Genomic DNA, 26,019 nt, shown 5'->3' on the forward strand with positions numbered 1-26,019 from the left:
ATTCCTTTTGGAAATGCAGAGTGGGACTAAGCTAAGAAGTATTTTCCATTTCTCAAAAGGTGACTTTTATGTAGAAGAAGATGCCTGTTTTGTTCTTAATGTTAGATCTTGCAATGATTGTTTGCACATAAATAAATAAATGCAAGTCAATATAGAATGATGTGCAGCCTCTTTACTATAGTCTGCTTAAATTGTTTAGCCTTCTACTGTGTGTGTCCCTTTACCAATTAAGCTGTGAAGTCCTTGGAAACCTAAAGCAAGGAAAAGCCTATTCCAAACTAGTGAAATGTAATTACTTTATAGCCTGACAGGAGCTGCTTGGTGCCCTATAAAAATCCTGGGTGAGGTCACTGAAACTCCTGTCCCATTTAGCTGCCAAGCTTCCTTCCCCTCCCCACGAAAGCTCCCTATATAGATGAAATACTTTTTTCTAGGTTTTTTGCGCTTCACAATTTTAGGCCCAATGCAGTGCCTATGAGTCTTTCCATGACTTAAGTGGGTGCAAAGGGTTACATAGATGTAGAACTTTAAACGTACTGAGTTGTCCTACTGGTGTAAATTCACACTCATGATCAGTGCCACACACATTCATAAGTCTTTGCGGGATCTAGGCTTTAGTTTGCAACTCAGCTATTTAAAGCAAATAAAAGACTTAGACTTAATAAAAAAGATCAGCCAGGGAGTTCCTTGTATAGACTGCTAGCTAGGGAGCTCTTACAATGTGATCTCTCTCACTGGAAAATTTCAGACAGCATCAATAATAAAGGTTTCCCCAGTTATCTAGAAATACTGGATTATGTGTTCTAGGAGATGTGACAGTTGTCTAGTAAAACCTGGACACACACAGAAAAACCTAATAGTGTGAACAGAGTATTGTATAGATGGAGACTTATCTACCCATGACAGCAAGTTTTGCATTATGAGGAAAGCAGGTACTTGGTTTTACAAAATATGAAGTGATAGCCTTGTATCTGCTGTTCTAATTACTGTAAACATAAGTGCAGCAATTTTTAAACTGTACATTCACACCATGATAAATGGCATGCCTCATCCTATTTTTCTTTGAAACAAGTCATGGCATTTCCTTTGTATGTACAACATCTTACATGTCTGTTACATGTGTTTTCTGAGTAACTGGACAGGATTGCTGTGGTATAGTTCTATTTTTTTTTAAACACTTCCCAATTGTGTTAAGATACCAGATATCCACATAAATACATTTTCTATCTGCTGCTTATGATTAAAAGCTAACATTTTTGGTAGAAGTTCTTTTCTCACCATTACATATCTCTTAAAACATCTTTTCAGACCTCTTTTAGGATACGTATAACAAAATACGAAATAGAAAGTGATCCATTGTAAATAAGAATGTAAATGCCTTTACACGTTCCAGGGCACAGATAAATCCACATCCTAAACTAAAGCTAGTATGTCTTCATTCTAAGCCATTTAACTATTCACAGCACAATTGCAAGCACAAGGCAAGTAATAGAGTAGAGTTTATTTTACTTGGAAGATTTGAGAAAACCCTTGGCAAAGCTGACTTTAAAAATTCCATTTAAAAACAAATTAAAGGTGCTTGGAAAAGATTAACTTAAGAAAAATAAGTACTTTTCCTTTGATAAAAGAAAAGTCAAAGTATCCATAGTGAAACAAGTCTCAGTACATCACATATTTGAAAACATACAAATCATAGAAAGTGCCTGATTCACCACTGCATTCTTTCACTTTTACGCAGAATAGTTCATGGTGTTATATTGGCATAAGACTAGTGTAACACAGTGTTGAAGCAGGTACAAACTATTTCAATATGTACTTAGAGGAAAGAACACAACAAAAGTATAAAATTTATGAGCAATCCCAGTTTGAGACTACAAGTGTGTGTGTGTTTAGGGAGAGAGGAAATGTCTGAAGAGCTTCCAGGACTTCTTCAGGAAACTAGCGAAAGAAGCATAGTTTTAAACAAGTACAAAAAGTATAATTTACATCCATAGAAAGGGGGAAAATACATAAATTAAATACATAAAACCACGATGAATTTAAGCCAAACACTTGCAAATTTAGGTCTGCATTTAAAAAAACTATTCCAGTGCTAACAGACTAAATCAAAATCTAAGGACACTTCACCTTCCAAGAGTTATGTACTTAGGGTGCAAATATATTTTTTCCCCTCCATCTGCAACTGATTTCAGTTTTGTGCTTTTATTTTTTGCTTTGATTCTTCAGTTTCTCTACAAAATAGGGGTCCTAGTTCCTGTGACAAAAAAACATACATACCCTGACTGCTCCCTACAACCCTTTTTCCATACAGTTCTATAAATGCAATATTTATTTGCAGATACTGTGTGCACACTCATTTAATAGCAATAAATCCACACTAAGTAGAAATTATACTTCCACTGGTGGCCTGGCATTCTCAAGTGTAACTAGTTGCATCTCAACAGCTCAGTCTAACCAGCAGGTCTTTACTGCTGTAGCTTCTAATTGTTGATAATTTAATATACTTAGGTATAAACCATTCCAATAATTGAAGATGCAGGCCAAATGCACAAGTCTCAAAATACTGCAGTTTGGGTTTTGAGGGGATTTTTTGTTTTAACATGTCCATAAGCATTCTTGGCCTCCAGCATTTATGCCACTATCTTCACTACAACCCATCAATAGAATGAATCCTAAATAACTTAGTGATCTTAATATCACTTATTTTTGTTTCCATTCTTTTTGATACCTTGTTGCTGATCTGATGTGACCAGTTTCTTAGGTATTATCAAAATGCTGCCATCACTACTGGAATGAAGAGCATACTGGCTTGGATTAACAGGTCTACCCTGGTCATCCCTTAACCTACTGAAAATTATATGATAAAGGTCATTTAGTTTTTGCTTCATAAGGCTAATTGATTTATTGCACTTAGATTTCTGCTTCTTAAGGCTTTCTTTTTGTGCTTGAAGGTTACACACATCATCTTCCAAGTTCAGGATCACATCTAGTTTACGTTTGCGGCAGTTCTGAGCGGCAACCTTGTTTTTTCCTCTTCGCCTTATGTCCCGTATAAGCGATATTTGAGTGTCTGTCAGATAGAACTTGGATAACATGTTGTTGAACTCATTGACAGGCATGCTCACAATTTCATCTACAGAAAATGGAAGTTTCAGGGCTTTTGCACGGTGTTCATCATGGCTAAGATTTTTATCTGTGCTATTGAGGCACCTGCCCTTTATTTTGTTTGATTTCCCAGACGATGATGGATGATGCTCAGAAGTGGATGCTAATTGATTTGGCAACTGATTATAAGTGTGGTTATGAAGAATATGTTGAAGTATGGATTCCCCACAATAGTCTGAATCGCTTTGATAATCTATATCCCAATATTTACTGTGCTCTGGGTAATAGCCCCCTACAGCTCCTAAGCCATCCTGAGAAGTATATTCTGTATCACTACTGTATCCAACAGCACCTTCATTGCAGGTTGAAACAGATGATGAATCAGAATGGTTTGAAGTGATTGTGCTGTGGCTTGAATTGAAAGAAAACCCAGAATCTGAGTCGGGTTCTTCAAAGAGCTGGGAGACTTCCATAGGATTAAAACCTTCCTCCAATGCTAATGCCATTAGATTTATCTCATCAGATATGTTCTCATCAATGTCTGAAAAAAGATCCTGGTTTGTTAGGTTCCTAATGTCAACGGATGGAAATAACCCCAAATTAGTCCCATTAGGTGATGATTCAAGATTTATGATGCTAGAATTGAATTGCAGAAAGGACTCTTGTCTCAGTACATTCCTTATTTCTGGATTTAGCCTAGTGCTGTGGTTTGATCTCAATAACATAGTTTCATGGAGATTGACATCATGGCTAATAGCCTGGGTCAAATTTACATTGTAGTGAGAAGATAATGAATTCATGCCTCTACTACTAGCAACAGGCTGAGTATCTCCCAGTGAAATCCCCTGAAAGGAAATGAAAAAATATATAGAATCAGCAACTTTTCTAAGTAAATACTTCTAAATTCCTCACCTGTACACACTTATCTTTTTTTTTTTTTTTTTTTCTTTTTTTATTTCAGTATTATCCCAGCTATTAGAATCCACAATAACCTTAAACTTTTCTATTGCTTGGTCTGGAAGAACTATTTCCTTCTTGCACACAGACCCTGTCTAATCTATGATGATAGAATTTACCACAGACTCCATCACTTGGCACAGAATTGTGCTCTAAAATTTACAAGATTAAAAAAAAATGCTTAGCCTACATCATTGTGAAATTAACCATTAAACACATGAACCGAGTCCAACCAGTACAATGAAGTCTGCAAATCTGCTGACCATTTGAAACAAGCTGCGAGAGCTGTGAACTGCTGCATTCAGCATAATTGCTTGCTGAATTGTCCTGTTTAGTTTTAAGATATCAACATTAACTATTTTGACTGATCACTTTGGAAGACATCCAGTCAACTTGCTTCTCTCTCACTCTCGGAGTATGCCTTCACTGCAGAGAGAACTCAGGTGGTCGGTACCCACTAGAGCCTAGCCTAGGCGTGAGCAGCCACACTGCAAAGCTATAGTTAAATCACGATGTCCTTACTGGTGCTGCGCTCACCACTGTGTGTTACTAGGACTTCTGGGGGCATGTCCCATAATTCTTTGTGTCGTAGCAAACTGACCTGTTCTGATTCTTTCCCAGTGAATGGTGGAAGAATATGCCTGTCCTTTTGGGCACATGGGGGGAGTTGTGAGAAGGCACTGAAAGACTACCAGCACTCAAGTGGTTTAGCCTGTGTCCTCCTTGCAAAATAGGCAGGGTACCTACCTGTGTGAAAGCATCACTCGGACTTTAGCCTATTCAGTAGGATGGACAGCTAGCATGGGTTGAAAGCACCACCATACTTGGGTCACATATTTGTGTGCGGGGATTGGAAAAGTGTTAGGAGCAACACCTGAGTAATAGCCTGGGTTAACTGTGCAGTGAAGACATACCTTTAAACTGCCTTCCATCTCATCCACTACACAACCAACTGTGTCCCCTGCTGTCAAAACCTCACTTTACCATCCCCATCAACGCCTACATTTAAATACTGTAGATATAAAACTTCTGGAATTTCCAGCTAACTGAAAATATGGAGAAGCAAGATTGTATTATTCATTTTCATATTTAATTCATTAATAATTTATCTTTCAATATAAATGAAGCTGCTGCATAACTTCCAATTTCCAAGCACTAACGTGCCAAAGAATCCAAGGACCTTGTTGTGGAATTTAGATCCACACTGTTGCAGAGTACATAGGCCGTGGTTATATTTTATAGCTCCTAACAGTACAAAATAATAACAAAAGATTGTAATGTCATGTTTGTTGACTCAGGGCACATCCTACTGACTCTTCCTCTAGCACTCAGTGTAGATGCTCTGATTTTTATCAAGTCCAGTGTTCAAAGAATAGTCTTTAAGACTAACTAAAAGCTAGTCAATTTTTTAAAAAGAAGTAGTTTCAAGTATTATATGTGGTCCTGACAACATCTGGCAAGTGATGTCATTTTAAACCACATTTTTCTTACTTTTGAAAAATAAAATTCTTGCTGTGCAAAAGACACACGAAAATGGGAAAAATACACACTGCACCCTGACCGCGCACAAAATGCTGTCAAATGCACAAATTAAAAAAGAACTGAAAAATATTTTCCTCCTTAAATCTCTGTTACCTCTCAAATGTTAATAAAATTTGTGGAAAGTTAGTCACAAAATATACTTTGAAATATAAAGTAAGGTTTAAGAATTTAAATAAACTTCTGTTCCTTGACAGCTGAGTTTGATGTACGATGCTTCATTGTGAATTGATCATACAGTACATGAAGATAACAGTTTTAGTAACAGGATTTCTACAGCATTCAATATTAGCTGAGAAGTTGGCAGATACCATTTTATCAAATAATGAAGTTTTAATATTTTGCAGACTCACGTAATTATAATATTCACAGATTATTTTTCTGTTTACATTCTGAAGCTATGTTTGTCCCAATATCTTGCATATTGTAAGGGCATATTTCTGCTTTCGATTATGCAACTGCAATCCCCATGGGATTTACAAACAGATAACAGAGCAAAATTAGATCTAACGACCGATCCAGTTACAGAAGCAAGTCTGGAGCCGGATTTAAAACAGAAAAGTATTATGAATAAACTGATAAGCATATAATGTGTCATCTTTACCAGAACAGGAAAATGTTAGGTTAGGAAGTTCTGTCTAATGGTTATTTAGGGGAATAGCAGGAAATATTGGTTTAGAGTCGGATGACATATGATTGGCTTCATCATCTAGACAACTTTCTCCACTTCACCAACTATGAAGCGTATTGCAAGGTGTCCCCAGTTAAATCTTACATATTTGCCCTTACAAATAGATTTATCAGACTGCAGCTCATTAAGCAAATAATCTCGGATACACTTGCACAAGTCAGATGTGTGTGTAACTGTAGAAGAATGATATATACCTAAAGTTCTCTACTACACTTACCTGTAGCTCAGGTGACAGAAGAAAGCCTTGCCATATTTCTCTTGTGGAGTTATCATGTACTAGTCCTGCTGTCGACTGAAAGGGAGAGCTGGTGTTTTCAATTATGCCCTTAAAAGAAATATGGAAGTGTTTCAAGATCTGTGTTTTGTTTTGTTTTTTAAATATTAGCAATTAAAAGGCTCACGACTGCTTAACACAGACTGTGATGATACTGTTAACATTTGATGATAAATTGGAAAAAGTGTGAGTATGCTATTTGACATAGATAAAGTGTCTTGCTGAATGTTAACCAGGGGCACTGGGAAGAACTGGAATTCTTAGATAGTTTTCTAATAACAAATTATGTAATTTTACAGAGTCAGGAAGCAGGTAAGTAACAAATATGATAAAAGGGAATGACCAGACTAACTTTTTACAACAGAATTTTCAGATAAGTTACTGAATCCCTTTGGTGACATACTCTCTGCTTACTCCTTAGTTCAATTAAATGGGCTATCCCAGTTATCCAACTATACCAGTTATAATCCATTGCTAATACATATACGAGTTTTCACACTTACCTCTAATGTATTTTCTGTCAGTGATGACAGCACCAGCAAATAGTCCTCCAAAAAGGGAGAGGAGTCTGTGGAATTTCTGTTGCTCTGTGGTGGAGGAAACAAAAACACTTTGAAAAGCACAATTCTTTAGAGACAAACAAGGACCAAAGTAAGAGGTGAGGGGGAAGGGGGCACAGCCCCCTCTGAGCTAAAGACAGAGTGAGAACTCCCTCTCCTCCCACTCATTTCAGTGGTCTTTAACCATCAGACACAAATGAGTGCAAGTCAGCTAATGCACATTCGATAGGTTTGTAATTTTGAGCAAGGGTCTGCACTATGTAAAAATCTAAGCAAATCTCAGCTTTCTATCACATCCCTACCATCGCACAGATTCCACACCTAACAGTCTCCAGGTTGAAGTTTTAGGTGGAACACTGTAATCCCTTTTAATTTGCATATACGCTTGTTAGTTCAAATTTAAGGTATCCCTCAATCCTCTGATGCGGCTGCCCAAAGTACAAAAGAGCACAGGTGCTCTGCTTAACTTGCTGCTCCTGCTGCTTTCAAACCATGCACCACAGTCTGGTGCACTGGAGCTGTTGACGCTGCATGGAGCCTTCATCTGGTTAGAGGAAATGCTATGGTGTTAGTAGGGGCAGAATGATCCTACAACTAAAAGCATCACACCTGCCCCACAAACGGAATAATTGTGCTTTCCTCCTCAATGAAGCTGCACTCAGTATCCTGAAAAAGAGTGGAGACACATTTGAAGCCTCTAAGTCCAGCGAAAGTTGAAAACAGACTGGGTAGTGACAGGCAGGGCTGCTGGTGAGAGGAATAGAAATGATATTCTCAGCTCTTGTGGAAAAGAAGGAACAGTCCCTTTATTACAGATTGCAAGAAAACATAGGCCAAAAGTGCGTATCTGATTTTAAGTCCGTGCTTTAGTGTAACCATAGTATGTGGCAACCTTAGTGTAATTTTCCCCCCTTCAATCTACAACAATGCTTGGATATTGGCAACCAAATCTTCTAAAATGTAGTCCTCTAGGAACCAATCCTACATCAAACACTGAATCCTGTGGGCATGAAGCTCCATCTGTACCTAGATAAACCATAGTATAATGAAATCAGCGTACTGGAACATACTTGTCTCAAATATTTATGTGTCTAATTTTGAAACACTGGAGAGACAAGGCAGGCTGTTTTCAGAAATAAATAGAATAGACTAAAATAAAAACTAATTTTAAAATGACTGGTTTTGGAAGGATTAAAATGTTCCAAGGTGAAACCATATTTGTAAAGGGAGCCCAGCTTTTGAGAAGGAAAATGGGAGTGTGATATTTACAAAGTAATATCCTCAACATTGTCTCTTTACTCATTTTACTAATAGCACTCACAGAATTAATGACAGTTTGACATCTACAATAAATCATTTACGCAGAGTTTGTGTGTTGTGTTGTTTTTTAATCATTACACTTACCTCAGTGCTAGAATCTGTATTCTCTCTCTCTTCCCCATCAGCTTTGGCCTTTTTTTCATTTTCTTCATCATTCACCTGCTTTATCTCCTCCTCCCCTTGTGATTCGGATTGTTCATTTCTTTTCTGCGGATAACAGTAATCCAAAGCATCCTGACCAGTTTTCAAGTCTACATCCTGAAGACGTCAGAAATATATTAATTCCCAAAGTAATCTTTAAAAATACACCCCTGCTTTGTTCAGCCATATTATATATCTTCTAGTGAAATATATATATTTGATCGATTCATGTTTATATACATAAATATGAATGGATCTTATATAAATTTCATAGCATGACAAGCTGAGAACAGGACTGAAGTAGGACAGAATCCTGCATGTGTAATAGAGCAATGTACGCAATGTATCTCATTTCATAAGGGGATACCAAACCTCCTTATAGTATACCTAGGCATTCCTCAGCTTCACTTACCATTTGGAGGTAGTTGAGTTGCATAGAACCGCAAACAACGACCCACAATTGCGCTGGACATAAAAGCAGATCTACCATAATTTTTTAATATGTAAACGTGCTAAGCAGTGATACACAGTATTTACATACATGAATACAAACAAAGGATTGACTGCAGATAAAGGACAATCTGAAAAATGCCCTACGAATGCAGTAAATATGAGGAGAGTTGTGTTGATGGAGGTGGACAATAGAAGAGAGCTTGTGTAAAATGGGCAACATTGCAACACATAAGAAATTGTGTTCATGGTGATATAGCAGTAAGGGGTTTGCAACTGCTATTATAGTAACTATTTTTTCCCCATGTAGGTAAAGGGTGTGGGGATGGGGGTGGAGGGGAATAATAGTTACTTTTGTAATTGTCTATGTACAACTTAAAATTCCATTGTATGGTGGATACATCGTGAATATATTCCCTCTGAGTGTGTTCTTTCGGAGTGACATCCAGAAGACACTAAAAGCAAAAGCTTTTCCATATTCTGATACCAGAAAAATGTTGTGTCTGATGTTTGAGAAGAATGGTTAGCAGAAGCATGCATACTGGAACTCTCAAATGAGAACTGAAAAGCGAATGTCTACAATGGATAACTCCATTCTCTAGAATGGAATGTTCTGCAACAGCAGAAAAGGTAGGTTCCAATTGAATAGCAAGTGTTACCTTCTTTGTTCCAAAATCATATGCCAGAGCCCCATGAATTTAGGTTTAAGGCTTTGTTGTTCCCCAGCCATAAACTGTATAAATTCTCCTGTTTGCTTAGTTTCCCTCCTATATACAGCTTTTTTGGAACTTCAAAAAGTGTCTCAATTTTTTTAAAAGTATGACTTTCTACAAAACACAGACTCAAAACTACATGAAATGTCAATATAGCTTAAAAAAAATAGACACAGTATTTTAAAACATACTAAATGTTCTTGGGAAACAAAGCAACTTAGGACCCTAATTTTTCCATACCATTTTTTCAAGTCATGAGGGAACCCTTAATTTTATAAATAGCCTTTTTCAATGGTAGACAGCCATCAAGAACATTAATCAATTCCTCTGATGCAAGTCTTTCTCCAATAATATATAATAAAATTCCTAGATTCTAGTAAGGAGACTCCAATATAACTGCAAACCAGAAGGCAGCCAGATATGTGGAACAGATCAGAGAACTTGTTTGTTATGAACAAAGATCAGGAAACAATTTGTTTTTCCAAACACTTGCAAAAAAAAAAAAATGTAATGTAATGTTTTCCCTCTGTAGTAGAACACCAGTAGAAGGTAGTTTAGGGTGTGATTTTTAATCTTTAAGTTTAGCAATAACAAAAGTTTTGTTCCTGCACATGCTTAACTGAGTTGGGTGGGGCTACTCCTGTGCATATAGTTACTCGCACACTAAATGTTTGCACGATCAGAGCTAAGTCTTTAATTCTAGAAAGAACCAGTCACATATTTGACAAATATAATTCATTATTATCTCAATCAAAAACTGAGATATAAACACCAGAATAAATAAGTAAAAACCTGCAGCAGCTCCCCCTGGCCAACAAGTACAGTGTGCTGAAAGCAATACAGTGTTTAGCCCCAGCATAAAAGTGCAAATCCACCACTTAACAGCAACCCTTCTGGATGATTAAAGAGTGGCATGAAGGAATCCTGAGCTTGCAGGATAACACAGCTACAGTGGGATGTCCCGAAGGGTGAGCATAAATAGAAAATTATGAGTGGGGAGGCAACATAGACAGCATCCTCAGGAATCCTAGCAGAAAAGTAAAGGGCATAACCCCATCCTACCTTTTTCGGTGGGGGGGAGAAATAGGCTGCAGCAGCTTTGTGAACAGTAATGGACATCTTTGCAGTGTAGCTAATTCAAAGCTTTTGAAATGGCATTAGCCTACAATGGACATATGCAATAGCTGCTAGCCTGCTATAAGACTATTGTGTAGTTAGCCTTTAATAGTTGCTCCATCATCAGGAAGACTGGGATATGTATGATTGAAGATGACCATTTATAATATTATTGATACCATTATTATATAATTTCAACAAATCTTCTGCAAAGTTTATCATGTAAAGTATCAATGGAAAAGTTACAATCTGTTAAGTATGACAATCCTTTTTATATGCAGGTTACATCTTTGTATCTGAACCTATGAATATAGGCTATATATCTGTATCTCAAATGTGTTGTATGGCTGGGTGACACCCTCTCCCCCGCCACAGATTTACATCAGGGCTAGACAGCTATGTGTTTATGACCCATTAAGGACACTCTACTCTCACAATTGGACATGGAAGAAACTCATCCTGTTCAGTAAGCCTTTCCTGTGGATGCATCAGAGAGTGTGGGGCCAATAGCCACCCCTGTGATTCAACAATGATGCAAGGACATGTGATGAGGACATGTGACCTAAAACTCCATCTTGGGCCAGTAACTCTCCATACACCTGGGCTGAAGGCATGTAAGTGGAAGCCCTGACCTCATTGCTTTGTCTTCATCTCCAGATTCGTTTCTCTGGAATGAATTTCTAATGAGGATGCTTTGAACAAGAACTGATGACCCTATTCTGTTTGGGTGAGTCCAGAGAGACTTTTTACACGTTAGCACACTATTCCATCACTGCTATGATCCTGATCTATGAACACTGAAAATCACTTGTATGTATATGATTCTTTAACCATTCAGTAACTCTCTTTTCATTAATACAATCTTTAGTTAGTTTACTAAGGATTGGCTGACCACATGATATTTAGCTAAGATCTGAGATACATATTGACCTGGGAATAAGTGTCTGATTCTTTGGGATTAGTAGAACCCATAGGGTGACATGGGTTTTCAGTAACCTCCCACTATATTATACCTGTTTGTCTGGATGGCAGCCAAGAGCAGGAATGCATAAAGAGGGCTGTGTTTGGCCTCTTGTTAACCAGTGTGGTGCTACAGAAGCTTTTTTGCTACTGGTTGGGGTGAATCTAATTATAGAATAAACCACCAGTTTTGGGGATCATCTGCCCTGTTTCTTGCAGTCTGCCCTGAGTTTGGCAGTGTGGTCCATCCCAGGCACCCAATCACAAAGACCAACTCTCTTTTCTGATGCTTCAGAATAGTTAGTTCCTTTGTAAGGGCAAAACCAGTGGTCAAATGTTTCTACATCCTATGGAAGTCAGTGGTTTTCATATTACTCTCCATCAAAATTCAAAGATAACTTTCAGATCCTTTCCTATCACTTCAAGAGGCTAGGACCTGCTTATGGGAAGTAGAACACACTATCTTCCCACTATCAGTTTTTAGTACTGTTATCAAAAGAAAAGATTACTAAAGAAAGTAGGGAACACAGAATGGGCTGGTGAAAGAGAGGATTACATCACTTTTCTCATGACTATCTTCTCCACTAGGCCAATTACAATTTCCACATGTTACCAATTATCATTCTGAATAGACTGAGACAAGCAAACAGATGAGAGTAGGTCCTTACGGTCATAAAATGTCTAGAGATTTTTATATAAAAAAGAAGAATGAGGAATAAAGAGCAAAAAGTTTCAATTTGTGTAATGTGATTTCCATATATACAGTCTCACTGTATGAAGCACAAGGACGGAATGTAGTATTCAGTAACAAGCATGTATTCTGAAATTCATTAAATATATGGATTCACAGTCTTAAACACAGTATTGCTACTCATAATTCCCAAGTGTACTTCCACAGTCATGAACTCCAGACAGCCAGTCACCATACCATTTCCTTTGAACATCGGCTCCTTCAACACTAGGAAACTGTTTAAGTAGATGGGCAAGCTGCTGCACTGGTGTTTAAAAGAGTGGAGAGGCACTAGTGAATAGTGAAAATCAGCTGCTGGAAGAGGATGTGGTGGTAGTAGTGTCCTCCAAAAGCCACATGGGTTGGTGCAGGGATATTGAACACATTTTGTGGAGAGGGAATTAATTCCATTTGTAAATTTTTTTTGACTGGGTTATAAATGTAAGACTGTCTACTCCCCTCACTTACAGTGGGATGCACTGATGTCAACAGGCTTGTACAAAGATCTACAAGAGAATCTGACCTTTACGCAGTAATTAAACTTTGAGATCATGTTAAAAAAATAGTATGTGATCGTGTAATTAAAAGACTCTATCAATGTATACACACAAGGGGGTAAATCACAGTTGCACAGGTAACCTTAATTCTGGCATTTCCTAACTTCTAAGTGTTTGACTTTGCAACCTTAACATTCTTTTAATGTAGTTTTTTTTGTATGTATGTTTGTTCAGAACTTGACTGTTGTATTTATTATCACTCAGTGGGGAAAATATGCTCTCCTTTAGGACCCTTTCTGCCGTTTGTTTCTTATCCTATATTATTAGTGCTGCTTGTATTGCAGTGATGCCTGGGAGCCCTCATCATGGACCAGGACCCCCTTTGTTTGGTGTTGCACAAACACAGAACACAAAGATTGATTCTCTTCTCTGCCACGGTGTGTCTGTCCCTTTCTTCCATTGTCATGCCCTGCAAGAACTCTCAATTCCCACCCTTTGGGCTTCACTCTCTCTCACGCACACTAACACTGAGAAATGATCAGCAATGAAAGAGTCCATGCTAACATGCAAAGTGTTATCGTTAGGCTTTAGCATTAACATCCAATGAGATCAACAGGGTAGGGAAGTTCACACTTCCCAGAGCCATTGTTTCAGACTGTCCGCAGACACAGGAAGATAACGCTGCAGCAGGCAATCTCCATTTCACATTTGGAAGGTTTTCTATACAACCCTAAGGGCAAGAGACTTATATTTTAAAAAACAAAAACTTGAAATTGGTAGGTTCTGAAAATGCTGTGTCATGTTGAGCAGGATGAGTATTTGACACCTCTGGATTAGTGCATTAAGCACAATGCTGAGAGCCAGGGAACCCCAAATTCTATTCTCACCTCTTCCATTTTTTGATTTTAATTAGACTAGATTACAGAATTTGGGAGCAAATCTAGTGAGTGGATTAGGCATCAGTCTTGGACCCAGGAGGTCTGGCATTTGCTCTGTATGCAACCTAGGACAAATCACTTAACTTTTCAGCTCCAGTTTACCAATCTTTAACTTTGGAGTAAGAATATGGACTTCATTTATAACTAATGTTTAAAGGGTGCAAAGTATTAAGGCAGACGTGGGAAAGAGGCCTCATCTCTAGTAGCAGCAGACAGTACAAACCAGCATTCGCTGCCTTTCCCCCCATCATTGCTCCAATGCATACATTTTACAGTGAGTCAGACATTCCAGACTTGACTCTCAATTATTTGTGGACATTGTTTTTACTGCTGGTTGTTCTCTTTCCATTATATTATATTTAGTTTTAAGCCTTGACTGGAAACACTCATTCCATTGTTGTTGCTAATCTGTGCGTTGCTTTGCTATGGGTTTTTTTTGTCCCTTTTCCTTTGTAAACTATAGATAACTTTATCGAAGATAAAATGGATGTTAACAGTTTTCTCAAGCTACAGCTTGCTCTTAAACTAACAAGACTTCTCTGTCCTGCTAAGGTAGCAAGAAGCGCCACAGGTTCAACATTGTTGTGATCTTTTCACCAAGTTCTCCACACTTTAAACAAAGTCAAATTGCACTTTTTATAAATTTACACCGCACATTAGTGCAAGACAGCCCTGTGCAAAAGAGCTACCGCTACTGGTTACACAACCAGCAGTATCTATTTTACTATTCTTTCTGGGATTCAATAATAAAAATAGCAATCAGCTATAGAAGAAATAGGTATCTAATTACTGCTGTTGCTATTTGTCTGTATACTTTAAATAATGCTATATATATATAATTAATTCTACAAATTGTTTGACATCTGTTTAATCTGGACTAAAAAGGAACATGTATCAAGTCAGTCCTCTACATTCATAATGAAACAAAACATCATTTTCCCCCTCAGATACAGACATTTAAAATCCCCTGAAATGGATATTATCTACTGAAATAAAATCACAGTTTAGAAAATTTGGAAGATAAAACAATAGCTCTGGAAACATCAGGATTATGACAATCAAGCTGCCTTGGATTACATATTTTATGTAATGTCATGTCTAAGTATCTTATTAAGATCACTCTATTTAGTCGATTTAGATATTTAGATTAACTGAATATTACATCCGTGGCTTCAAAGATGTCTAACATCTATTATTATTTCTAATATCTCAATCCTGAAAAAATTTACTCTGGGCTGCAAATAGGAATACACTGTTAAAGATATCCTTGTTGGCTTCAGAACAGTCATGACAGACTATTGGATCAGACATACACTTGGCGGGGGGAAGTATTTACACAGCACTGGGTCTCCTATGTCAACCATCATAATGTTTACATAAGAACACTCTGTGTTTGTGTATATGCAATATATCACACACATTTATACATACTAAATCACCCCCAAAAAGCAAACAGTGATGGACAGAATTAGAAGCAAAATACACAGAGCTATAGTATTTTTATTATCTTACTGCAGATGTGGAAACTACAAAAATTCAGTTACCATATAGTTTGTAACTTGAAAAATCACTGATATCCCTTTAAAACATTCACAAATTAGTCTTTTTAAAGCACTTTTAAAAGGTCTATTAAATATTTTCTAGGTTTTCAGACAAAGCGTTTGACCTTGCATTGGCCCTCCACACCATGAGTTATTTTCAGCCCGAAGGAAGAACCATTAATAGTTTAGCCCAAGTGGTTTGTACAAGGGGCACAGACCACCATTTTGTTCTGTTTGTTCTAACCACTGATGCATCCTTCAAACCTTATTCGCTCTTGACTTCTCTTTATCCACTACCTATGGCCAAATCTACAACAGACACTTTTGTCAGTATAGCAATGTCAGTTAGGGGGTTGATTTTGACAACATTTCTATACAAACAAAAGCCCTCATGTAGTTGCAGTTATTCAAGTGTAAGAGTGCTTTTGCAAGTATGGCTTATTTTGCAAATTTTTTCCAAACCAGTTTTAGTTAGACAGGCTTATATAGACATTTTTGCCAGCATAAGTTTTGTCTACACTTCTAGTGTAGATCTAGCCTTATTCTTAGCCACTCTGTTCTGCCTCCTTTGCCTCTATTTTTAGGCATAATACTTCATCTAAAAAAAAATTAACCTTCTTTCAACCTCTCCTGCTTTCCCACTTACTGCCCTATCTCCATCTTCTCTCCACCTCCAAAGTCCTTCTGCAAGATGTCTTACTCTGTTTCCTCAGACTCCTCTTCCATCTTGTTCATCGATCTTCTGCAATTTGACTTCCTGCCTGTTGTCTCCTTTAAGACCAGTCTGATTAGGTTCTCTGCCAGTTCAAGGGCCTTTTCTCTATGCTCATCCTGCTCAAACTGTCTGCTGCCTTTGACAGTCAGTTACTCCCTCCTCCTTGAGCTTTTGCAATTCTGTGCTTGACAAGATTCTCCTACTCTCTTCCCTTTGGTAGTTTCTCCTCTCTAATAGAGTTCCTCAGGGCTTCATCCTTGGTTCCCTCCTCTTCCTCTTCTCCTGCAACACCGTATCCCTGAGCAACCTCATCCATTCTCATCATGTTAGTTACAGTGTCTATGCTGACAATTCTCATATCTACCTCTGTTCCCTCCCCTCCCCCTCTGTTCAATCCTACATCTGCAAGTGTCTCTGGACATCCAGGAAGAAATATAGTCACTTCCTCAGGCTGACCATAGTGAACAAGGAACAACTTTTCTCCTTCTCCTGTTCTCTTCCCAAAAATCTCCCTCCTCCCCTCTTTATCATGGTCAACAATTCCCCTGTTCTCACAGTTGGTAAATCAGAGTGTTGGTGCTACATTTAACTCCTCTCTCCCCTTTTCCACAGCCCCCATCCACATGGTCACTAAATTCTGTCAATACTTCCTCTATAAGAAAAGCATCTAGAATCTCCTTAACATCCTTACTGCTAAAATCCTGGTCCTTTCTCATGTCAGCTCCTGAAATCGTTCTTTTGATCCTCCCCAATTAACAGTACACCTGCCCAAGTCTATCTAACTTGCTGTAGCAAAAGTCCTCTTCCTGTCCACTGCTCTGATTGGGTCACCTTCTCTTTGAATCACGGGTCCTGACTTCTGATCTGCTTCGATCTCAAATTCAGACTTTGACCTCACCTTTGCTCATGTCTGCATTTCATCTCCTGCAATTCGCCCCTTTCTTCCCTAACCTCTTCCTACCTGACATGCCTCAGCACTTCCCTGACCTCCTCCCATAAATGCCTATTATGCACTTTCTACAGCCAAGCATCCTCCCAGATATTGTGAGGTTGCATGGCAAACTTCAAGACACTTCTCAAGGTTTAGCCCTCCAACACTGACCCCCACTCTACTGTTGTGGCCTTCTTGCTTGACTTGGCTTCTTCAAACCCAAGACATATTGCAGCATGCTGTAAAATGCAAAATCAGAACACAGCACCACAAAGTCTTGGATTCAGAACTAATCAACATTTTCATTAATAGCGTGGAGAGAATGTTTATAAAATTTGCAGATAACACTAAGCTAGGAGAGGGTTATAAGCACTTTGGAGGACAGAATTAGAATCCAAAATGACCTTGATAAACTGAAGAATTGGACGGAATTCAACAAGATGAAATTCAATAAAGATAAATGCAAAGTACTTCACTCAGGAAGGAAAAATCAAATGCACAACAACAAAATGGAGAATGATCGGCTAGGTGGTAGAATTGCTGTAAAGGATCCAGGGGGTTATAATGGATCACAAACTGAATATGAGCCAACAATGTGATGCAGTTGCAAAAAAAGGCTAATATTCTGGAGTGTATTAACAGGAGCGTCATATGGAAGACACAGGAAGTAATTATCCAGCTCCACTTAGCACTGGTGAGGCCTCACTGGAGTACTGTGTCCAGTTCTGGGTACCACACTGTTGGAAAGATATGGAAAAACTGGAGAAAATCTAGAGGAGAGGAACAAAAATGATAAAAGGTTCAGAAAATCTGACGTCTGAGGAAAGATTAAAAAAACTGGGCATTTTTAGTCTTGAGAAAGGAGGACTGTGGAGGGACCTGATAAGTCTTCAAATAAGGGCTGCTATAAAGAGGATGACTATCAATTGTTGTTCTTGTCCACTGAAAGCAGGGTGGATTGATTTAAATCAAGGCAATTTAAATCACCAAGAGAAAATCATTTATTTAAATCAAGTTTCCCACTGATACTACTTCACATTTCTTAAACAATGGCACAAATCTGATCACTAAAACACGTTAATTTACAACTCAATACAGCATTTTACAACATCTAGGAGGGTATACTTTGTGTAATATTTTAGATAACTTAATTTTTATTAATTTAGGAAATAGTACATAATACTCATTACCTGTGTCAAGCTGCAGATGCAGCAGTACATTAGGAATGGTAAGACCTAAATCACATACACACACAATAGTACTTATATTTTATTAAACTAAATCTTAAATGTTACATAAATGTTTCACATTTGCAACTGCAGCGGTCTCCTGAGTTCCGCCTTATGGCTGTCAAACTTTTTTTTTTTAAATTTTCAAAGTTTATTAACTCTAACAGACAAATCACCACAACACTAAATGTACGCTGTCCTTAAAACTTCTATAACTAGCTCTTATCTTCCCCACTCCCACTGTCATTTTTATTCATAGACAAACAGAAATATGTGTTCTTCTTCGAGTGATTGCTCATGTCCATTCCAATATAGGTGAGTGCACACCACCGTGCATGGTTCCTGGAACTTTTTTCCCCTTAGCAGACCCCATAGGGCCGGCTCTGGTGCATCTAGGCCTTGCATCTCCTTCTTGCACTGCTTACACTTGACACATTTTCCTTTTTTTACCCAGGGAAGGAATTTCTTCAAAATATTCCCAGATAGGGTCTCTCTTACACCCAGAAGCCATGACAGTTTTTCTGTGGCAAAAGTGTGGGGGAATATAGGAAGCTGTGTGTGTACTGAATAACATCTTCCCTTTCTCTTTCCAGTCCACTCCACTGTTCCTGTCTACTCTGCCTCCGTCCTTTGTCTCTCTGTCTTTAAGACAGTGTCTTAACTAACTTCTCTGCCTTGCTTGGCCCAGCTCCACCACCACATAAACACAGAAGAACAACAATCCTATACAGCCTGTGTCTTTCTTTGCATGTGACTTTAGTCTGCTGAGAAACAGAAACTGAAACAGAAATTGAAAGCTTAGAACTTTCAAGAAGCAAGAGCCGGTAGTTAGGCTGGACAGACTACAGCCATTAATTCATTTTTATGAGACTGTAAGTGTAGGTTTAACATGTTTGTGATGAGATTTAATTGTCACTTATTTTTTTAAACGAGAGAGATATTTAGTATTTTATTGATTTAAAAAAATTTAAAAATCCGATTTAAATAAAAAATCCAATTTTTTCATTGATTTGTATCCACCCTGACTGAAGGTAGGACAAGAAGTAATGGGCTTAGTCTGCAGCAAGGGAGATTTAGATTAGATGTTAGGAAAACTTTCTAACTATAAGGGTAGTTAAGCTCTGGAACAGGATTCCAAAGCAGGCTGTGAAATCCCTGTCATTAGAAGTTTTCCAGAACCGGTTGGATAAACACCTATCAGGGATGGTCTAGGTTTTCTTGGTCCTGCCCCAGTGCAGGGAACTGGACTTGATGACCTTTTCAGCCCTATGTTTCTATGATTACATATTGTTACCAGCAACATGAATTTAAAAATTGCCTTACAAAAACTAAACTTGCATTATTTCATTGAAACTACGATACTCATTTGAAAAAGCAATTATACTGCACAAATCAAGTAGTTCTAGTTCCACGTAAAGACTTTCAATAATTTTCAAATTAGGGATTGGGTTATGCCCTTAGTGCCTTAGCTCCCTCAACTATTGTCGTCTTAAAAAAGATAGCAGAACTTATTGCACACTATTAATAGGCCATATATAACCCCTCTAAAATAAGATCCCAAAATATGGACTTGTTGACAGTTATGAAGACAAACAACTTTACTGAATTAACTCTTGCTTCCCTTACTTTAATAATTTATAAACAATGTAATTACATTTAATAATCACAGCAGGCATTCTTTACTTGTGCGTGTGAATTCAGTGCTTGCAAAAGGTACCACCAGACAAACAAAGCTAAGCTACACAGCAAGTCCAGCTTGGCAAGAGCATAGCTTTCCCCAACACTGCCAATGTTCCTCATCCCTGAGTTGGACAAAGTCCCATACAGGAGTGACTCAGGAGTTCTGCTTTAATGCTTTAGGTCTTTGGCGTCTCTGTCAGCCATGGTACTGATTAATGTCAGCTGTAATACTGGTTCTGTGATGTTGACATCTGTCCACTACAGAACAGGGCCTTGGATTGTGAACTTCTTTCTTGGATTGTAAGCTCTTTGAGGCAATGATTGTGGCTTCCTGTGTGTTTGAGGAAAGATGCTACTGCAATATGAATAGTAAGAATGACACTATAACCTGCTGTGCTAAGATCTATAAAACTCCATATTCACACTTTTTAAGGTATTTTTGGAAAACTCATTCGCTTTGTAAAATTCTAGCACAACCCAAAGTATTATATTCTTTTTCTACCCTTATCTTGCTCCCTTTTCCAGTTTTGACTTTCCTCCCTTTCTGTATTCAAATACCTCCTTAGCACTCACTTACTGAGCAAATTTTTCAGTAAGAATCCATGGGACGTCAACTTGTAATTTTTGCATTGCAACAATTTTAAGTCTTCTGCCTGTATAATCTAATCTCATGTGTGTGATCCAGGAAGAAAAAGTGTACACACATTTAACTTTACCCATGTAAGTAGTATCACTGCAGTCAACGGGATACTCACATAAATAATATGATATGCAGTGTTATTATAGCCATGTTGGTCCCAAGATATTAGAGATGCAGGTGGGTGATGTGATATATTTTATTGGACCAACTTCTATTCGTGACAGAGACAAGTTTTCAAGAAGTTGGTCCAATAAAAGATATTACCTCACCCACCTTGTTTCTCATAAATCAAGTCAAGCACATGTATGTTTGCAGGACTGGGGCCTTTGATTGCAAGCTCTTCAGTCAAGGACAATGTACAGGGCTGAACTACCCACATTTAAAAATATTAATATAAGAGATTTGCCCGTTATGATGGGTTTCTTCAAAAAACAATACCTTCTATATTTCAACAGACTTTGAAAAGGAAGCATAGGTGACATGCAAACAGTTCTGTATCAATAAGGAATTGCATCAGAGGTAACAAACCCAAATAAGAACCTAAAAGTCAGCCTTACGCACATACCCCTAGCAGACACAATCTTCAGAGCCTACAAACCTTGGTCTTTGGAACCTGTAAATGGCAGGGTTAGTCTCAACATTCATTTTAGAAAAAACAAACCGTTTCTATCCCTTTTCCTTGCAGAGATTGGTTTAATATTTCCAAGACTAATCAGGTTGAAAGTTCATCACTGATTTTTTTCTAAAGATCATGTGTTATTTATGGTGCTCCCCACAGCCAACTAACTACTTGGATGTCCATGCAAACTATGGTCACAGGTCACCATTTTGGGGTGATTACTGCGCAGCCGGTGTCATCCAGACAATCACTAATGGCACTAGAGATGCTGCAAGCTCATTCCAAACCACCTAAGCTTGCTCCTCTGCAGAACATCCACTGGCCAAAAGGAGAGGTTTCTCAATAGCGTGAAAGACAACAGACTCAGACTAGGCAGAGGACTGAGCAAGAGACTTCACTGTTCTAATTCTTGCTCTGACAGACTCCCTGTGACCTTAGTCAAGTCACTTACACTTTCTGTGTACAGACCATGGCAAAGAATGTCACTTTTAACACTCTAAATAGAGTTCCATTAAGTTTACATGGCTATTAATAATTTAAATAATTTTTTACTTTACAACCCATATTTTTACTAGTGCTAATATTTAATTAGTTTGATTAGTTCGGCAACAAAATATTTTTGTAAAGCCTCTATTTTATTACAAAAATCAATTTAAAGAGCCTGGTTCCAACATAGTAAATACCAAGGCTACACTGATCTCCTTTTGCTGTGTAACAATCTAATGCAGAAACACCTATACAGCTCTACTTGTTCTCAAAGACTGACAAAAGCTTTCATAATACTACTATAACTTATCTCAGAGCATTAAAGAGAAAAATAGATCAAGCTGTACTGTAAATTATTTCATGTCCAAACAGGACACATTGGCAACTGTACTTTTCATTTACATTTTTACATCCATTTGTCTCGCAGGCCCATGAATATCAAGTTCCCCAAAACTGGTATTGTCTGATCTATGAGAATCCACAGCATGCAAATTGCTGGCAACCCCACCCCCAAATCTGGATGAACAAATAAATCCAGTTGTTTTTCCAGTCAGTAGTTATGTACGTCTCTAGACTGGTTTTTAAAACTTTACTAAACCACACAATGTCAAAACAACAAAACACTTCCTTTAATCCCCCTATCTAGACTCCAAGCTCCAGTCCTGATCTCTGGTGGGTGGGAAATCTAAGAGTATGTCTACACTGACGGTGGCAAAGTTGCCGCCGTCAGATCGACCTATCTGGATTGACTGACCAGTCAGTGAAGACCCGTTCAGTCGATCCGGAAGTCGACGCAGTAAAACCACCCCCTCAAGTGACGTAGCGCTGTGTCGATGGGAACGTGGTTCCCGTCGGCGCAGTGCAGTGAAGACGCCACGCAGAAGGGTAGCACAACAGTCGACAGGAGTTACGCAAGCTACTCTGCATAGCTTGTGTAACTCCTGTTGACTGCCGCTGAATCGCCCGGTAAGTATAGATCAGGGCTAAGAGCGGGAAGCTGGTAATAGCACTGGACTACTTTTCATGAAAGGCAGAAGTAAAAGCTACAAATTAGCTGAAGTGCCTTGTAATCCTGTTTAATACTGCAGCAGCCACATTTTTACAATTCAGGTGGACTGTTTTAACTGTATGGAGATCATCTTTTTAAAAAAGTCTGAAGCTTCCCTTCTGTCTTTCATCCTTTGCACAGGTTATGGCCTTTAATAAGACAGCAGGAATTTCCCTAGAGAGGATGATTCAAAACCACATTAACGAAAGAGAAAATGACCTTATATACTACCTTCAATATGTGAGAATTTTCCCAAATCTGTCTGTTTAGTATGGTAACTATCATGATAGAATAAAAATAAAGGGAAAGGATCTTCTATCCAATGAAAGACTGGATTTTTCATTGTAGGAACCCATTTATGTTTCAACTCAAGAGTACTGAGATTTGGGATTCAGTTTACTAGTCTCTCTCTCTCTTAATCACTTCATACTTTAGGAAAGTAGAGCTCCAAAGAGGTCCAGAGCTAAATTAGCACAGAAAATGAATCATCCCTCACTGCAATACAGTGATCCCTTAGGTTAGGGTGGAGAAACTAGTTCTGCAACTACCAACACAAATCATATCAATACAGTATAGAATTATAACCAAGCTAATACTTGTGCAAAATCCTAATAAGAAAAATTAAAAGGTTTTTTTTTACAGTATAAGTATACTTAATAATTAGACAGCATTAGTTGCTGCTGATCACTGAACTCAAGTAATAAAAAAAATCTTAGCCCTCGGAGATTAAAATCTAGTATGCAAAAGTATGCCATCTATGTATTATTTTACATTAGATTTCAAAATGTGTTCACACAACTCAAAGTTATTATTCATCTACGTATCCATACCACCATGGTATCAGATAATGGGTTTTTTAATTATTTAAAAATCGAAGTACTGATTCTGCAAAAATTACACATAAGTAACTTTACTCTTGGGTGTAGTCCACTCACATGTATGAAATTACACACGTGTAACTTTTGCAGGATCAGGGCAAGTGCTTAACCGTGGATTAAACACATCGCTGAAGTTAGTAAAGGGATACATATCACATGTGTATATAACTGAACAATCTAAGGGAAACTGATCATCATTACCAGGTACAACTATATGTTTTGACTTTGTTTATGTCACTAATCAAATACTGTAATAAAGCGCAGACAGTATGAGGTGTTTCATCCAGCAGTGCTGAGGCTGGGAGCTCAGCTTTGACACAATCAAATGGCCAAGACTTATGGTGACAGAATTAAAATGATTTTGACAAGACCAGCTATTAAACAGTGATGTACATGTACTATGTAGTACAGTCCCAGTTTTGATGGATCACGGATAAATCACTTTTTAAAGCGTCCATGTGCACACATTAAGAAAATATTAAAAGCTAAGGCCCTAATCCTTCAATCCTGATTTCAGCAGAATTTAAAATGAGAAAAATTAAGCACAGGGTTAAATCTCTGCAGGATCGAGGCCAAAATATTTATGTGTCCCTGCTTATTTTGTTAAAAACTGTAGTCTCTGCTTGCTAACCAGGTGTTCACCTGCTTTTGTTAGATTATAAACTCTTTAGAGACAAAATTACTTATTTGGTTTACATTACTTATAATCAGTGTGTACACAGTTATGGTGCTAGAGTGAATAAAGTAGATAATGGAACTACGTTATCTGTGTAGATTTTTTAAAGCACACAACCAAAATGAAATCATTTGGAATCGGAGATCTTTTTACAGACAGTAGAAAAATCACCCCAGGTCCTCACTTCCTGAAGGTCTGAGTTTAAGGAGCTGCCTCCTTTTCCTTCCCCTCTCCCCGTTTTGTTACAGGACACAGTCAATGTGTTCAGATTAAACCTCTGTCTCCAAGGAACAAGGGCAGCATCTGTGTACCTCAACTGGGGTGTCATGAAAGAATGTTTAGATCTAAGCTTCATCAAAGTTTCCTGTGGGTGTGTCAGCCTCAACATTTAGGATTAGTTCTATTATAGGGACAGGTGCAAACTGGGACATTCAGAGTCAAATCTGAACCTCTTTGAGAGCAGAGATCATATCCCAAACTTTGTGCTGCAGGGGAGAGCCCAGCTGGTCCCAGCATGCCAGGCCACTCCCCAATGGTTCTGCTGCGACACCCAGTTATTTCATAAGCAGAAAAGAGGAAAGTCTGAGGAGCATCTCCCCATGGACGCATCCTCGAGGTAGGATAGGGGGGTGTTGTTTAGTGTGTGTCCCTCTCCTATGCTTGGGGTGCCCCCTTGGCATGCGGGACTCCTGCTCCTCATCTCCGGTCTGCTGGTGTCTTGTTTCACTCGCAGGTGCGTGCAGAAAAGGCAGGACTTATCCTCACCTCCCCAGCCCCGTGATTCCCCCAGCTACCTCTGAACTCCAAACCCCAGGCAGCTAGCGATGCTCGGCGTCCTCCCCTGCCCCTTACCTCGATGCTAGGGCAGTCACTGCCCCCAGGGGCGGCCTCGGCTCCGGGGGCCGCTGAAGCTCCTCCATCCCCTTCCTCCTGAGCCTGCTGCTGCAGGCTGCTCCCCCGGGCAGAGCGGGGGTGGCCGGGGGTCTCCTGGGTACTGCTCCCGCTGGGGCCAGCTCCGCCGGCGCCACTGAGCGGCGAGGAGGGGAGCGCCCCATTCCCCTCGCCGGCCCCCGCGTGCACCAGCCAGGCGTCCACGCGGGTGCTGCTGGGGATGTAAGGGCCCCCCAGCGCCCGCACCTCCCGGAGCAGCAGGAGTCGCTGCCAGGAGGCCAGGTCCGCCCAGTCCCGCTCTGGGCACTTAGGGGGCGGAGAGCTACTCGCCGGCGGGACCCAGCCCGCGTGGAAGCTCCCCGGGGCCCGGAGCAGGTAGAGATCCAGGTCCAGCCGCCGCCCCGCCAGGCTGAGCAGGATGGTGACCTGCAGCAGCCCCTCCTCGGAGCAGCAACGCCTCAGGGACTTCATCTCCTCCGCTCGGGCAGCTCCGCCTCCTGCTCCGCCAGCGGCTCGGCTGCCAGCCTCCGGCCCCCAGTCCCAGTCCGTCCGACGCGCCGCCCGGGGCAGCCGCAGCAGCACGTGTGCGTCTGTGCCGGGAAGGGAAAGAGAAACCAGACAAAGGGGAGCCCAGCGCGCTGCCGCTTCGGCTCCCGCAGCGAAGCACAATAGGGACCGGCCTCTCCCTCCACAC

General features: G+C 39.3%; 1 protein-coding gene across 1 annotated transcript; it reads right to left on the reverse strand.

The window, feature by feature from the left end:
- Positions 1 to 776: 776 nt before the first annotated feature.
- On the reverse strand, positions 777 to 25,796 carry NFE2L3 (NFE2 like bZIP transcription factor 3). Its single transcript, XM_067562028.1, has 5 exons — positions 25,287 to 25,796; positions 8,531 to 8,704; positions 7,070 to 7,153; positions 6,510 to 6,617; positions 777 to 3,950 (listed from the first exon to the last, which is right to left on the reverse strand). Exons 1-5 carry the CDS (start codon positions 25,794 to 25,796, stop codon positions 2,697 to 2,699), a joined length of 2,130 nt encoding a protein of 709 aa, XP_067418129.1. The 3' UTR covers positions 777 to 2,696.
- Positions 25,797 to 26,019: the final 223 nt, after the last annotated feature.

This window comes from Emydura macquarii, unplaced genomic scaffold, assembly GCF_026122565.2.
Source record: "Emydura macquarii macquarii isolate MOO-44397 ecotype Brisbane River unplaced genomic scaffold, CSIRO-AGI_Emac_v2 contig_2422, whole genome shotgun sequence".
Classification (NCBI taxonomy): Eukaryota; Metazoa; Chordata; order Testudines; family Chelidae; genus Emydura; species Emydura macquarii.

Bases quoted from the DNA above. Each gene is read 5' to 3' on its own strand.
- NFE2L3 (XM_067562028.1), bottom strand. From the start codon at position 25,796: ATGAAGTCCCTGAGGCGTTGCTGCTCCGAGGAGGGGCTGCTGCAGGTC. The intron at 8,705-25,286 runs GTAAGGGGCAGG...TGACGTCTTCAG, and splicing joins GTGACTGCCCTAGCATCGAG to GATGTAGACTTGAAAACTGG. The intron at 3,951-6,509 runs GTAAGTGTAGTA...ATTTCCTTTCAG, and splicing joins TTCTGTCACCTGAGCTACAG to GGGATTTCACTGGGAGATAC.